Raw genomic sequence first — 16,033 nt, 5'->3', positions numbered from 1 at the left:
ATACGCGCTGCTGTGGGGGATGAATGAACACAAAAAGTTTCAAAAGCGTTCAACATACAATTGATAGCTATAAATAAGCTGTTTCCGTTCTTTTTTCAAATCCTAATGATATCATTTCAGATGTTTTAAAAAACCATTACCCCGTGAAACGGAAATCGTTTTCGACAATGTTCAATGTTTTGATTACCTGATCATAGGAAATCCAGCTGGAATGGTGTTATTAACTGTTTTACATCCAGTTTAGGATGCTTTGCCTGGATTTTGAAAAATATTTATAAAATTTTATTCCTTCTGATTCACAGATAAGTGTTCATATTTACCCCATAGTTTTCGTCCTATGGGGTAATTATGAACACATGTTCTTATTAATTTCCTGACATTTCTTTGGCCTTTTTATGGTCAAATGTTTTATTCATCAACTTAGGGGGTCATTTACTAATTACCCAAGCATTTCCAGACCTCTTTCCCCCTCCTCCCCTCGTAAGAAAACACTACACGACACACATCAAAGACAATAAAACGAATTAAATTATTGTAATGGAATAGGGAATATTTTTGCAATGATCGACTGTTTGGGATAACTGGAAAGGGAGTCACACGCTGTTCGTGGTTCGGGATTTATTTTTGTTGCTTTGCTGCGGAGATTGGTCGCGAATCCAATCGATTCCTTTCTTTTCTGATCCAGGTAAGGGGTTTGGTCTCGTCCGATGATTAGTGCCCCTAGTTTGCTTTCGTAACTGCCATTTCCACGGATTTCTCCCGGGTTTTGTCTCGACTTCGGGGCGGCCCTTAAGGGTCGAAGTACGGATCCCTTTTTAGAGTCCCTTCCGCTTCTTTCCCAAAATCGGGAATCAAAAGGAACTCGCGACCGAGTCTCATCAGCTGGGCAAGATAAGAAAGGGTAGGTGGTCTTCCAAACGGAAGTGGCGCTTAAGCCACCTGCTTAAAACCGAAAGCGTGTCGGGCCTCTCGTTATATCTGAACGGCCCCTTTTAAGAATATTTTGCTGTGTAGGTGAATAATGTCTGAAAACATATTTGAGTTACATTTCCAGGTTTCCCAAATCATAAATTTTGTAAAAATCGGTTGAGAAACAAAAGAGATATCTATGTTGGTTTAATCAAGAGTGTCAAATTGACACTCTAGGGACATTAACGGGTAAAATGTTTTCGGACGGATGAGGGTTAAGATTAATTAAATACGATGTCTTTACTCTAAACTCAAAGTCTTCTGGATAACACATACACCCATGCAATACAAGATTTATGCTACTACCTTCATTTTGCTTTACAATTTGATTTATGCTGTGGCTGTGAGTGAACAACATTTGCAAACACACACGTACAAGTAAAATCTACCTACCGAAATGAAACTCCACCCTTCTTATACATACCATTCATTCATTCATTCATTCATTCGTAGTTCATTCAAGGGGATGCTAACTAACTTCCATGAACCAAGAGTAGAGAGGAAATGTATTACAAGGCAGACGAGAAATGCAAGCAGAATGGCAATAACAACAAAGCGGTAGGAATTAGCAATATGTACATACTTATTCACATTATCTCTTCTTGTCCGTGAACGATTCGACCACTTTCTACCTGATGTGGGCGATATTTCGAATCAGAATAAAATAAAATATTTAATTTAGCAGCAGATTGTTGGGGTAGTTTTGTGATGATCTTCTCTAGTGGTATGACAGTCGCAATCAATCGTCGATATGATTGAGTACACCGAGCGTTTCTTTCGCGGTCTCGACCTCTGGTCGCTGGGTGTGGACGAGGCATTTATCAATGGAACAGTGCGAGGGTTGAAAAACTATTTCTTGTATTCACTATCGGACGAGTGCGATAAGGTTAGTTTCGATGGGTTCGATTGCTGGCCACGACGGACTGTTAACTCGTTTTATTTTGGTTTCAGTGTCCTTACTCGAAGCTACACGAGCTTAAGCCTAGCAATGGCAGCGACGACAACGTGTTTAAGCTGGATATATCCAGAAGACTGCATTTTAAAGTGTTCGATCGCAATCACGGCAAATATGCATTTGATAATGAGTAAGGCGTCTGTATGATTTCAACATATCTAATGCTTTCTTAACCATCCCAATTAAATCAATTCAAGGTCATCGGTGTGTGAATTCGATGAAAACCTTGGAGAATTCGGTGTGTATGATTTAACACTGTACGAAGGTAACACTTTTTCCTGCGCTCTAGAAACTGCCAAAGAACCAGTAAATATTTACTTCCGTAAGTTCAATTACCTAAAGTAAGCTGCCATTGAATCAGAACATAAGATTTTTTTCTACTCCCTGAAGCATTCATAACGATCGCATTGATAGTCGTGGCCTTGTGGATCCTGTACAAAGTGTTTGAGTATGGATTCAAATTATTGCGACGCTCTCAACATATCGAGCCCGAACTTACGCCTGCTAGCAACGAATCTCTGAAGACCGTTCCGCGCAATGCTCGTTTGAGCAGCTTGGACACATTCCGTGGCATCGCAATCTCCATCATGATCTTCGTCAACAGTGGCGGTGGCCATTACTGGTGGATTGAGCATGCCACCTGGAATGGGTTGCACGTGGCCGATTTGGTATTTCCCTGGTTCCTGTTTATCATGGGAGTTTGCATACCGATCTCGCTCCGGTCCCAGCTGAGCAGAAACACGAGCAGGACTGAGATATTGAAAACGGTTGCAATTGTAAGTGATGTTTGCAATACATACTTGTGTTTGATCCGCATGCATTGAGATTTTCAACAGGAATTTGAGATCTGATTCGGTACCTACTTACTAGGTACACTTAAAATTTTAAATAAAAAATTTTAATTGGAATCTTAGTTCTCAATCTGATGATTGAACCAAGATTTTCTGTATTCTGAATGCTTAGTCGTGATTATGATTTAAAGATTTAAATTTTCAGTTTTTATTTCTATTTCAATTTTTGGAATTCTAAATTGTTATTCCTAATCTAAATTTTGAATCTGAATTCCAAATCTTACTTACAAAATGTATCTGTATTTGCGATCTGTTATCCAATCGGAATTCTTTATCAGTAATTGAAATTCGAATCGGGATATAAAATCTGAATTCGAATATCGGTGAAAATTTATATCCTTTGAGTAAGAATATTTAAGAATTGAAAAATTATAGACGGATATAAGATAAAAATATGATGAAAGATGTTGAAAATGAGCAGAAGGGTAATTTTAATTTGAAAAACTTTGCATCTCATTTCACCTCTGTGTTGCTCACGGGCCTACTACTTTGCAGTGGTAGATACAGATAGAATTGTAGCTACCACTACAGAATAGTAGGCCATGCGTGGTTCGCCCCACAAGGGGAAACTTGCAGTGCGAGCGAACGAACAAAAGGATGACAAATTCCGCTCATTTTTAACATCTTTCATCTTACTCTAATCTTCTATCCATCTATAATCTTTCAAATTTTTAAATATTCTTTCTCGAAGAATATAAATTTTTCACTGATATACTGCCGTTCTAAGCAAGAATGTCCCATGTGACTTTTGGGTCATTTTCACTTTTTTGCTGGAAACGGTCTCTTTTAGTGTCAACTTTCGAATAAAAACACAAACAAGTATACTTTGTTCTGAACTTATACGAAATTTTCATCAAGGTGGTTGTCTCTATGTTGATAGTTCTACGCAAGAATGTCACACTAGAGAAAATTCTATTAAAAATGCTAATTTTATCAAAAAGTTGTCTTAAGATGAGTTCAAACTGTTGAATTTAATGTTATTCACTGAAAAGAACACTAAAATAGTGGCCAGAGGAGGAACGAGAAGCCTTGAGTGTTTTATTCAGAGAAATTTTCACTAAACACTTTTCGGTAGGCACTACTTACAGGATCCATACTCAACTATACATTTTTATAAACAAAGAGGAACGTATTTCTCAAATTACGTTTTAGCATGAGTTTTTGGAATAAAAATAAACTACGCAAGCTTTTAAAATGATAGAAAAATTGTACCCGTGTGACAGTTTTTCGTAGAACTTGCATCGACATGCTTTCTGATGTCACACGGAGCACTTTTGGCTCTAATTTGCTGTTTTTTTTGTAGGAAATATATTTTTTTTTGGAAGAAAACATTGTAAAATGATTAACTTGAACTGTTCACTACGAAAAAACTGTCGGTGAATTTTTAGTTGGAGAGAAAAATTGGAAATATAGCTGATATTTCAATCGCGTTTTTCTCGTTTGCACGTTTTTCCACATGGGACAATCTTGCTTAGAACGGCAGTATAGCCGATAAAATCATAACATTAAATAAAATTACTGTGATTAACTCTTCATATGAAGAATATATTATCGCTCCTCGGCCTAAAGACTAAGCTCAAAGTGTAGTATCTGTTCTCATCAGGTTAACATCTGATAGATCTTCCACAGGGAGACAAAAAAATATGTTTTCTGGATCCAAATACGAAAACTGAATTCAAATTCGACATTTGAATCTGAATTCTGAATTTGAATTCTAAATCTGATTTTTTTTATTCTGAACCTGAATATAAATTCTCAAACTGAAAATAAGTTTGTTTTCTGGATCTGAATTCTTGATGTGAGTTCTGAATCTGAATTCTGGATACGAATTCTAAATTTAAGTTCTGAATCAATTTTTTTAATTTTTATTTTGCCAATTTCCAAATTTTCTTAGGTTGGAAATTTTTCTTTTTAATCCCCAATCCTTAATTTATTTTTAAGAAACTTTTTTTTTATTGGTCAACTACAGTTTTAAAAAACTTTAAGTTTAAACAAATTATAAAATACTTTTATATTTTGCCCAGAGATGGATTTTGACCTAAACATTCAGTCAGCGAAACTTTTTTTTTTGTAAAGAAGGGAATTGTTGAATGAAGTTGTAATTTTAAATTTAATAATATAGAATAGATTAGATAAAAATTCATGTTGATTCATTTCTCCACATTGTAAAATATTTTTCAAAAATGTGAAAATAACTTTTTTTTTATTGTTTTGGACATTTAGAAAGATTCTCACAGTGTTGTATAGTTGACAATTAAAAAAAAATTGACTGAAAAACCTAAAAACATTTTCTCTCTAATATGTGTTGTGAACCTGTAATTCTACTGAATCAAAGCAATCGAAAGATTCCTATCGAAAACGCTCACTGAAGAAGATAGTAAGTTGTTACCGAAATACCGGTATCTGAACTTTTCTTATTGCTTTGATTCAGTAGAAACATTTAAAAGTTTGCTCGAAATAGTCATGGTGGTTTTTTTAAATTTCATTGTATTTCTAATGCTTTTTCAATTATTGTGTCTACAATTCGTTTTGTGAATAATTTTTGAATGTATCGATGTCCGATGGAAATTGATGAAATTTTTCAGTGAAGCTACCTAGTAACGTAATGTGAAGCTACGTTTTAAAAATTTGGTGACAATCTGTCAAGTGGTTTTTGAGATAGTGTCCAATACTGAAGTTTATTGACAAATTTTTTTTGGCAGAATCGAGAAAAATCCAGAAAAGTCCCAATGGAAGACCCAAAAACAGCTGGGAATCAACTTTTCGACAAAAGTTCACATGGTAAATCGTAAAGGACTCAATAGTGAGCTAAAATTTGAATAAAAGTGAAGATAATTGAATCCACGAAGTGAGATGAATGTGAGAGGTTTTTTCAAGCTCAATCCGAAAAAATGAATAGAGGAAGTGATAAAAAAAGTCCAATTTTTCTTACTGGTTCGTCTAACTGACATGTGAATAAGCCTGACTTAATTTCTCAAAGGTAGAAATGCTGCCCACCGGTAAAATAAACAAAATACGGTGTTCAAATCACGCGCTAAATATTTGAACTGCTAAAAATTTCGTAATGAATACTACCGTTCTAAGCAAGAATGTCCCATGTGACTTTTGGGTCATTTTCACTTTTTTGCTGGAAACGGTCTCTTTTAACTTTCGAATTAAAATACAAACAAGTATACTTGGTTCTGAACTTATACGAAATTTTCATCAAGGTGGTTGTCTCTATGTTGATAGTTCTACGCAAGAATGTGACACTAGAGAAAATTCAATGAAAAATGCAAATTTTATCAAAAAAATGCCTTAAGATGAGTTCAAACTGTTGAATTTAACGTTATTCACTGAAAAGAACACTAAAATAGAGGGCAGAGGAGGAGCGAGAAGCCTTGAGTGTTTTATTCAGAGAAAATTTCACTAAACCCTTTTCGGTAGGTACTACATACAGGATCCATACTCAACTATACATTTTTATAAACAAAGAGAAACGTATTTCTCAAATTACGGTTTATCATGAGTTTTTGGGAAAAAATAAACTACGCAAGCTTTTAAAATGATAGAAAAATTGTAGCCGTGTGACAGTTTTTCTTAGAACTAGCATCGGCATGCGTTCTGATTCTACGCAAAAGTGTCACACGGAGCATTTTTGGCTCTAATTTGCTGTTTTTTTTTTGTAGGAAATGTAATTTTTTTTGGTAGAAAACATTGTAAAATGATTAACTTGAACAGTTCACTACGGAAAAACTGTCGGTGAATTTTAAATTTGAGAGAAAAATTGGAAATATAGCTGATATTTCAATCGCGTTTTTCTCGTTTGCACGTTTTTCCACATGGGACAATCTTTCTTAGAACGGCAGAATAGCAAAACGAATTCTTTAGTGGTCACCTGGCAGGTTTCCAACTAGAAAATTTTCGTTGTCAAGTCTCGCCTGCTTTTCCCGGCGATAAACAAAAAAAAATTGAAAAAAATATGTGTAGTACTTGAGGAGGCTAGCGATCTGTGGAAACTGCAAATTATTCAGTCTTCCATAACGATTGACACGATGAATGGCTAAAAATACAAAGAAATTCAAATGCAACCGTTTTCTCTGCAAAGCACTTCAATAGCTGTTTAACCCTTCATTTCATGATTTTTCAATTTTCCTTAAAAATCATTTTTAACAGTTGGAAATGATGAGTACATCAAGAAAACAAATTAAAATAAATTACGATTTTTCCATTTTTCAATACATTAATTGTTGCAAATTTGTAACTTTATGAAACGAAGGGTTAAGTTGGGTCTGAAATCGTGCCATTACGCAAAAAACGGTGGGAAGTGTTGTTTTTGTGTCGAAGGAGGACAATCGGCTTAGATTGTTATAACTTCGACCAAATTTAAAATTTTGAGTTATTTTTAAGGTTAAGCTTTAGGAAACAGCAAACGTAATCAAAAGAAACATTGATCCAAAAAACGTGGTTCATAGTATGCCTTATAGATGGCGCACGTGTTATCGAAGTATGAAAATCGAAAAATTTCTTCATAAGACGCTATCTCAAAAATCACTTGACAGAACACCACCAAAATTTGTATATGTAAACATTACATTAACAGATAACTTTGCTTAAAAATTTCATCAATTTCCATCCATGCATTCAAAAGTTATTCACAAAACAAAGCGTTGCATTTTTTCGAATACACTCCTTACCTGGGCGTTACCTATACTAATAAGTCTTACAGAATTTGAAAATTTTCAATGTCAACCAAAAAAAGAGATACTGTTTGTTTAAGATTTTTTATTCTACTTCTTTGAAAATCTCATTGCGTTGCAGTCTACTTTTAATGCGATGAATTGTCCGTCCATCAAAGGTCTAAAAACCATTCCAATTCACTTTCTTTTAGCGATCTTTAAAATTGTTCCTGATAGGGCTGTGCCTAAATTCGTCCCGTGGGCCCAACATGGCTGACCTACGGTGGTTTGGGGTGCTGCAACGATTTGGGATAGCGTATTTTGTTGTTTCCGTGATACATTTGTACTGCTATCGAGACAACGTGCAGTACGAAAGACCGCTCGCTAAACATTTCTCGGATGTTCTGCGTTTATGGACACATTGGTTGATCGTGCTGACCATTGTGTTTGTCTATTTGCTCATCATGTTCCTCGTTCCTGCTCCCGGTTGTCCGAGGTGAAGAATTGTCGAAATTTACGAAAGGGTTTGATACATTTTGTTTCATTTACTTTTTTTAGAGGATACTTCGGGCCAGGTGGCAAACATATGTTCTTTCAGCATCCCAACTGCACTGGTGGTATCACTGGGTATCTTGATCGTGCAATACTTGGTCCGCGTCATCTGTACCAACACCCAACGGCACGTTATGTTTACGATGCCCTACCGTTTGATCCCGAGGGTCCTTTCGGATGTTTGCCTACGATATTTCAAGTTTTTCTAGGGTTGCAGTGCGGAATTATGCTACAAACTTTCACAGAACCAGTCGCTAGAATCAAAAGATTGTCCGCTTGGGGAACTTTATGTGGATTACTGGGGGGCATATTGTGTGGGTTCAGTAAAAACGACGGCTGGATTCCCGTTAATAAGAACCTTTGGTCTGTGTCCTACGTTCTGGTGACGGCTTCACTTGCCTTTTTCTTGCTGCTGATTTGCTACGTATTGGTGGACCTGAAACGATATTGGAGCGGAAAACCTTTTCTATTCGCAGGGATGAACTCAATTGTGCTGTACATCGGACACAGCGTTTTCCACAGTATGCTTCCGTGGCATTGGAAAGTTGGAACTATGAACACGCATTTCATGCTGACACTTGAGGCACTCTGGAATACGGTGCTATGGATTGGAATTGCATACGTTATGTACATGAAGAAGGTGTTCTACAGCATTTGAAAAATAATGGAAGAATAAAATGATTTTTGTTCAATCAATTAAGCTGTTGAATTTTTTATTGTCTTTTAGAGAATTTCATCTGTAGTACATATGTATATCTAGACTTAAATCAAACTTCAAAAATCTTATTGACGTTACTGGCTGAAATTTTTTAATTGCCTGCCAGATGTTTGTTAACCTTTATTTTGTTAGGGAATTTGAAGGAAGTTTGACATTGTACATGAAAGTTCTGTTGTCCGTTACGACAACTCATTGGAAAATAGATTGATTTCTTTTTGAATATAGGGTTCCACAAGGTGAAGGTTTTTACAAACATTGTTCCAAATAGCTGGAATTGGATGAAGATCCCTACATCCAAAGCTGTAATTTGGAGTTTTATCGGAAGATTTCAGATACATATTAAAACATAAATGTACACTATACAAGTAGTATATTATTCGATTTATTTTGTATGATCTTATAAATGTAGAAGTGGGGTTTGTCTCACCACCAGAAAAAAATGAACGTCTAAAATCAGTACAAAAATACTGTCGCTCTCATTGTTGCATATGTTCTTATGTATGGATGTATGCACTATTTTAAAATTTATAGGCAACCAAGTAGTCTTTTATGTATGTATAATTAATTAGATTATGTTATTCACTTCCTAAAGCTATCAACTCGTTGCTTTTGATCCTCACGAGATGCTACAATCCCAACACACGAACGAATAATAAAGACAGGTGACCAGTGCGTCGTCCTTGCCCTTCTTATCACGGCCTTCGTCATCGGCCCCATCGATCACATCTCTGGCTTGCCTTGAGCTGGGTCGGTTTTTCTTCTTGGTCTTGTGTTTGCTCTGCCGGAAAGTGTCCAGCCGGGGTTCGTCCATTGATGAATTCGTTTTGCCGGCTTCCAAATCGTCGTCGGGATCGTTGATGTGATCGATCGAGTCGAGATTTTCGCTGCTATTTTTCTTGGAATTATTGTAACTGTTCCGTCTGCGGCGTCGCCGTGCCTCTCCGATTGCCAGCGTGGCCGAGTTGTGCATATATTCCGCCGATCGGCTATCGTTATTCGACGAAAGGAGCGAGGAAGACGATTCGGTATTGGAGAAGTTACGATCCTTGTCGCACGCATCGATCAACTCGAGCGTTTCGAACTGATTGTTGGATGGAATGTCTTTCTGGAAATCGAATGGAATAAAAAAAAAATTATGAAGATCAGATACATTTTTTTACATTTGATTTTATTTTTCAACATTATTCAAGGAAATTTCAAAATTATCTCTCTCGGAAAGTTATTCAACATAATGGCCCAAAATTGCATTATCTATAAGTCTGCGGTTTTCCAAAACCTTAGAGCAAGTTCACTGGTGTTGGGAAAAAGTGGTGGAAATTTTGACATTTTGAAAATTTTACCATGCAAAAATGTTTTCAAGATCGTGGGGCGTTGTATTTTTTTACAACACTGTTTCTATTTCAGCCATATGTGATGGAAATATTGCTATTTTTGCATCACAGCATGCGAAAATACAACACGTGTTGTAAAAAAACCATAAGGCCACAGATCTTGAAAATGTTTTTGCATGGCAAAATTTTCAAAATGTGCCGTAAGTGTCAAAATTTTTACCACTTTTCCCAACACCAGTGAACTTGCTCTTAGGGTCTCAGATACACACTTTGATATAGCGGTGACTCTGCGAAATGATGTTTACAGGTTGTAATCTAGTTCGATTTGCTGAAGCTCTCCGCATCTGAATGCGCATTTGTCGGTCCTTGGAATCTTTCCTTCCCACGTTGTTTTTCGCGTTTTAAAAATAGAAATGCTGGTCCTAAGGAAAGTTACTGAACACAATATTTCTTGGGCTTGTGATATAGCTCAGTTGGCAAGTCTGTTGCCTCCTGAGCCGATGTCCGCGAGTTCAAGCCCAAGAGTAAACATCGAACGCAGTTGTACCGGATAGTTTTTCAATAACGATCCGCCAACTGCAACGTTGATAAAGTCGCGAATGCCATAATGATGGTAAAACGACTATAATCGAAACAAAAAAAAAAAACAATATTTCTTATTAACTTTTTGAAGCTCCACGAAAATGCTTCTGAATCTACGGGATTAAAAACTTTCCTAATGTGCATGGTATAGAAACTTGGAATTACATGCTGTCAGAAAATGTTGAAGACGGTGAGGTGCTAATTTTGCGAGTTGCAAAAAGTTCTGATGAACACAAGCAAGATCAAATCTCTCCATTCTCACTTACCCTGAGCATAAAAATAATAGCTCTAACATATCTCAACGAGATATCGATATCTAATCACTAATCAACTCGATCATCCGGTGTCTCAATTAGTCGGGATTCGATTATCCGTGTATTTTGACTCGATTATCGGTCGTATTTGTTTTTGGAGTAAAAGAATTTCTCTTTAATATTTCCACGCAATTCCTGTAACCAGAATGGTTTCTCTTAACGCAAATGGCTTTATTTGTCTAACGCCGAGGTATCAAAAATATTCTCATCGTACTCTATCACATTGCCAGGTGAATCCTCACTTCATGAAGAAATCGCTATAGCAGGGCTGGTTTGACAATGAAAAAGTAGTGACTTCAGTGGCCAAAATTTGGAAAAAAGTGACCAAATAGTGACTTTGAGGACCGAAAAAGTGACCTTTTAAATTACAAGCTCTGAGTATTTTGTCTCTTTTGATTAAAATATTGGGTCCTGAAAGAACAGAAGGTTGAAATTATGTTTTATTATTAAAAATTTGTAGTTAAATGCTTATGGTTGAAGAACACGAAAATTCAGAATTCAAAAACAAGGAAACAATTGTTAAAAATATGTCTTAAAAATTTAAAAAGTTTGATTGAAAAAAATCCGGCAAGTTGATTAGAAAATGAAAAAAAAAAACTGTACAATAAAATTCGGTAAATTCATTTGAAAATTGAAAAAAAAAATGGAAATAAAAAAGATTAGTTTTTAAAAACATTTCAGCAAGAGTTTTTTCAATAAACATGTTTCACTATAACCATTTTGGTGCTTATTTTGTTAAATTATTGATTTGGTAAATAGTGTCCTAAACTAGAAATTTTGTCAAATTCGGCCGAACACATTTAGTTTTGGTGATAAAGAGTTTATTACTAGTTGTTCGCTACGAAAGCTTCCAGCAGCAGCGAGTGATTCTCAACACGCGACGTCGATGTTCAGCAACGACGCCCGGAGCACTCACGAGAAGGAGAAGAGTGCCACACCGACGCGAGAGTACGACGCCGAGAGAGCGAGAAGGCTGCTCTCGCTGAAAGATTATGCGCGACGCGCCTAGCAAGTTCTAGGCGTTTCCATCTGGCGCAAGCACGTGGTCCTGTGCTTGCGTGACAGCCTATTTAAGGGCGCATTCTCAATGCGCCCTGAGTTAGTTCCATTTAATAAGCAGTGTAGTTAAGTTCTGTATAGAAGTGTGAAGAGAAATAAACGTGACAAGAGACAAAGCTGGATATTTTTATTGGTGTTCCTGCCTTTCTCGTCTTGGAGTTTGATTCTCTGCTCTGTTCCACTGCTTGGATCTCCGGTAGTGATTGGTGACGCAAACCCGGTTCTTGTCAGAACCAAACCAAGAGTTTAGTCTTCCCGCGTCCAGACCAATACTACCGATCCAGTCTGCCGTGTCTAGTGAAGAGAAGGCTCTCTGCAGACACGTGTATCTCGGTGCGCTGTTCGCACATCGCTTGCCAGTCCGGAAACCCTCAGTCCACTAGCAGATCCACCCCGTGTGAGTCACACGTTAAAAAACATTTGGTCCTTCGAGCCGGATCGGGACTGGTGAAGAAGCGTTTCGCGTGGCTGACAACGCGAACCGAGCGTGTCACGTGGCTCGAACAACGTGACATTCGCGATTTACCCGCCGTCGTTGGAGAGAACCACGTCGTGGTGCGAAAGTTTTAGTTACGGTTTTCGTCGCGGTCGCCGATTAGTATACGTGTGATATCGTGCGCCGGCGAATTCTTACGTGTTCTACTGTGACGAATATAGAACACATTCGTGAGTGTTTGGAAAGGAGTCTGCGGTTACGGAGATGCTACCTCGCACTCCCAACCAGAAAATGGAAAGGCCCGAAGAAATTTCGAAGCTCAACATCCGACGTGGCCGGGTCAAGGCAAAGGTGACCCGATTACTGAATATTCTGGAATCGGATGAAGGAACACTTTCCTTGCCAGCTCTGAGGGTTCATGCCAGAAACCTTCAAGTGGTGTACGATGAATATAACGAGATTCATAATGCCATCATTGAAGCCGTACCCGAAGATGCCGAGGCACAGGAGAAGAAATTTATCGACTTTGAAGCAACCTACAAAGAGGCCTCAATAAAGATGGAGATCCTGATGGATGTGCTGCAAAGGGACAATCAGCGAGCCCCAGCCCACCCCGTTGCCGCGCCGATGCCCGTGCCAGGCCAAGTGATCGTTAACACACAATCCTACCGTGCGCCGTTACCCACATTCGATGGTCGCTATGAAGCATGGCCACGCTTCAAAGCCATGTTTCAGGACCTTATAGAGCGAACTAACGATTCAGATGCTGTTAAGCTATACCATCTGGAAAATTCGCTCAAGGGAGAAGCTGCAGGGGTTATAGACATTGAGACGCTACAAAACAACCACTACGAGCGAGCATGGGAGATATTGGAGCAGCGATTTGGAAACAAGCGCCTCATATTGGAAAGTCACATTCTGGGCCTCCTGAACATGACGAAGGTTCAAAGGAAAAGTTCCAAAGAACTGCGGAATCTGGTGGACGAGTGTACTCGACACATCGACAACCTAATCAAGCTAGACCAACCTCTGACTGGTATGTCGCAACTGTTCGTGGTGACGCTGCTGACTCATGCACTGGATGATCAAACCCGCGAGTTGTGGGAAGCCTCATTTGATCAAACGGAGCTACCACAATATGATTGCATGATCGAGTTCCTGAGACAGCGAGTTGTAATATTGGAGCGCTGCGAGACCGCCACAACAGCTGGAACGTCCAAGACTTCAAAGTTTGCATCGTTCAAAGGAGGAGCCTCGAAATCATCGCATGCAGCAATAGCAACATCGGAAAATGCATGCGACTTCTGTAACGGCCAGCATAAAAACGACAAATGCCCAATATTCGTGGGAATGCATATTCAGAAGCGGCGAAGAAAGCTGAGAGAGATGAAGCTGTGCTACAATTGTCTTCAGAATGGGCATCAAATGATTACTTGTCCCAGCAAAGGTGTTTGTGGAAAGTGTTTTAGAAGGCATCACACTCTTCTACATTATGTTCGAGATGGAATTCCAGCGAAGAAGAACGAACCATCAAAGTCAGTCGAGGGGCGACAAGGGCCTGACGTAACAGAGCGACCTGTCAACGCGTCGTGTTCCAGCGTTAATCGTCAGCCTAGCAAGCAGATCTTCCTGATGACTGCAATGGTTAATCTTCAATCGAAAGGAGGTCAAATTCATAAGGCGCGAGCGTTATTGGACTCCAGCTCGCAGATCAATCTGCTGACCGAATCCTTGGTGCGGAAGCTGAACCTACCGAAGTATCCGACGAATATTCCTGTGGTCGGCATAGGGGGAACTCGATCCCAGATACGTCATCGAGTTGCAGTCCGAATGTCTTCGAACTACAACGATTTTGACGCCATTGTGGACTGTCTTGTTACACCACGAGTGACGGGAACTATACCCTCCACCAAGGTCAACGTGGATTCTTGGCATTTACCAGCCGGTATGGTGCTGGCTGACCCGAGATTTAACGAGCCCAACGATGTTGAGATGCTGATTGGAGCTGAACACTTCCATGCAATTATGTTGCGAAGACAGATGCACATCGCCGAAAAACTGCCAATCTTGCTAGAGACTCAATTTGGATGGGTCGTTACTGGTTCTTGCGAAGAGGACGACGGAGGTGGTGCACTATGCGCTAACTTTGCTGTGGCTGACAGTTTGGAGGTCTGCTTCAAGCGCTATTCCAACCAGAAGGAGGTAACTGAACCAGAGACGGTTACAACTGAGGAAGAACACTTCCAACGAACTTATCGTCGCAACGAAGATGGACGATTTGTAGTTCAACTGCCATTTTGTGAATCAGTGAGCAATTTAGAAGGCTCCAGATCTCTAACATCGAAACGAAACCTCATGCTGGAGAAAAAACTTTTGTGGAATCCCGACCTGAGGGCTCAGTACACGGCATTCATTGAGGAATATCAAGCACTGGGTCACTGCCGTGAAGTGAAGGAGGAGAACGATCCACCTGGCCTCCAAACATATTACTTACCGCACCACTGTATCCTGAAGCCATCCAGCAGCAGTACAAAGCTCCGTGTTGTGTTTGACGGGACAGCCAAGGCTACAGCATTTTCCCTGAACGATTCGTACATGGATGACGTGTGGTCTAGTTCAGAGACGGTGGATTCGACCAAGAAGTTTCACCGTGACCTAGAAACATTGATGTTGAAAGGAGGATTCCCCATACGGAAGTGGTGTTCGAACTCCGAAGATGTGCTTGAAGGAATTCCAGACGCCGACCGAGAGACTTTGGTGCCAATTCAAGACTCCAGTGCCAATGAAGTTATCAAAGCCTTAGGACTCCTGTGGGACCCGAATAGAGACTGGTTTCTGTTCAACAAATCTCCTGAACAAACGAAACCGGTGATCGTAGAAGTGAAGACGATTTTGAAGTCGTTGTGGGCCGCCAACATCGATTGGGATGTTCCGGTGAAGGGCGACTTACTGCATCGATGGGAGGAGTTCCAAACGTGGTTGACTCAGCTTGGCAAATTTGAGATTCCAAGATGTGTCGTAGCTCCCGAGACCAAAACAATGGAGATACATGGATTCGTGGATGTCTCGAAACATGCGTATGGTGCTTGTGTTTATCTCCGCAGCATTGGAAGAGAGGGATCAATAGCACATCTCCTATGTAGTAAATCGAAAGTAGCACTGTTCGAAGAAAGCACTGTTCCAAAATTAGAACTGTGTGCTGCTGAACTGTTGGTTGAATTGGTAAAAAAGGTCATCCCAACGCTGAAGCTGAAAATTGAGGTTGTCAAGCTATGGCCCTATAGCCAAATGGTGTTGGCTTGGTTGAAGAAACCCTTGGAATGTCTACAAGTGTATGTTCGAAATCGAGGGGCTGAAATCATTCGGCACACAGCGAACAATCCAGCGGATATCATTTCCCGAGGTGTTTCGTCCTTCCAAGACGGCAAGAGCTCGCCATCCACCTGCAGCCGCAGCAGTGATTCTTTGCCGCAGCGTGGAGTACATCAAATGAGTTGGAATGGAATTCCAACGGGGGGAGTATGTTCGCTACGAAAGCTTCCAGCAGCAGCGAGTGATTCTCAACACGCGACGTCGATGTTCAGCAACGACGCCCGGAGCACTCACGA

At 39.4% G+C, this 16,033-nt stretch overlaps 3 protein-coding genes and 1 pseudogene across 8 annotated transcripts in view; 3 read left to right on the top strand and 1 right to left on the bottom strand.

Moving 5' to 3' along the window:
• Positions 1–16,033, top strand: part of LOC129758791 (tyrosine-protein kinase receptor torso) — a 144,405-nt gene that overhangs the window by 59,624 nt on the left and 68,748 nt on the right. The gene's annotated exons all lie outside the window — the stretch shown is intronic.
• LOC129758794 (heparan-alpha-glucosaminide N-acetyltransferase) lies at positions 1,490–8,681 on the top strand. Its single transcript, XM_055756415.1, has 6 exons — positions 1,490–1,855; positions 1,921–2,054; positions 2,122–2,246; positions 2,315–2,700; positions 7,646–7,929; positions 7,992–8,681. Exons 1-6 carry the CDS (start codon positions 1,721–1,723, stop codon positions 8,641–8,643), a joined length of 1,716 nt encoding a protein of 571 aa, XP_055612390.1. The 5' UTR covers positions 1,490–1,720; the 3' UTR covers positions 8,644–8,681.
• Positions 4,326–4,495, top strand: LOC129758860 (U2 spliceosomal RNA; annotated as a pseudogene).
• Positions 9,057–16,033, bottom strand: part of LOC129758795 (uncharacterized) — a 33,193-nt gene continuing 26,216 nt past the window's right edge. For all 4 annotated transcript variants that reach the window (XM_055756416.1, XM_055756417.1, XM_055756418.1 and 1 more), the window contains one exon: positions 9,057–9,808. In XM_055756416.1, the coding sequence (XP_055612391.1) occupies positions 9,320–9,808 (489 nt within the window). In that variant the 3' untranslated portion in view covers positions 9,057–9,319. The remainder of the gene's footprint in view (positions 9,809–16,033) is intronic.

The sequence above is a fragment of the Uranotaenia lowii genome, chromosome 3 (assembly GCF_029784155.1).
Source record: "Uranotaenia lowii strain MFRU-FL chromosome 3, ASM2978415v1, whole genome shotgun sequence".
Lineage (NCBI taxonomy): Eukaryota > Metazoa > Arthropoda > Insecta > Diptera > Culicidae > Uranotaenia > Uranotaenia lowii.
The sequence above is the reverse complement of the archived record's forward strand: the minus strand, read 5'-3'. Positions and strand labels throughout refer to the sequence as shown.

Bases quoted from the DNA above. Each gene is read 5' to 3' on its own strand.
- LOC129758794 (XM_055756415.1), top strand. From the start codon at position 1,721: ATGATTGAGTACACCGAGCGTTTCTTTCGCGGTCTCGACCTCTGGTCG. The intron at 2,247-2,314 runs GTAAGTTCAATT...TACTCCCTGAAG, and splicing joins ACCAGTAAATATTTACTTCC to CATTCATAACGATCGCATTG. The intron at 2,701-7,645 runs GTAAGTGATGTT...ACTTTCTTTTAG, and splicing joins TATTGAAAACGGTTGCAATT to CGATCTTTAAAATTGTTCCT.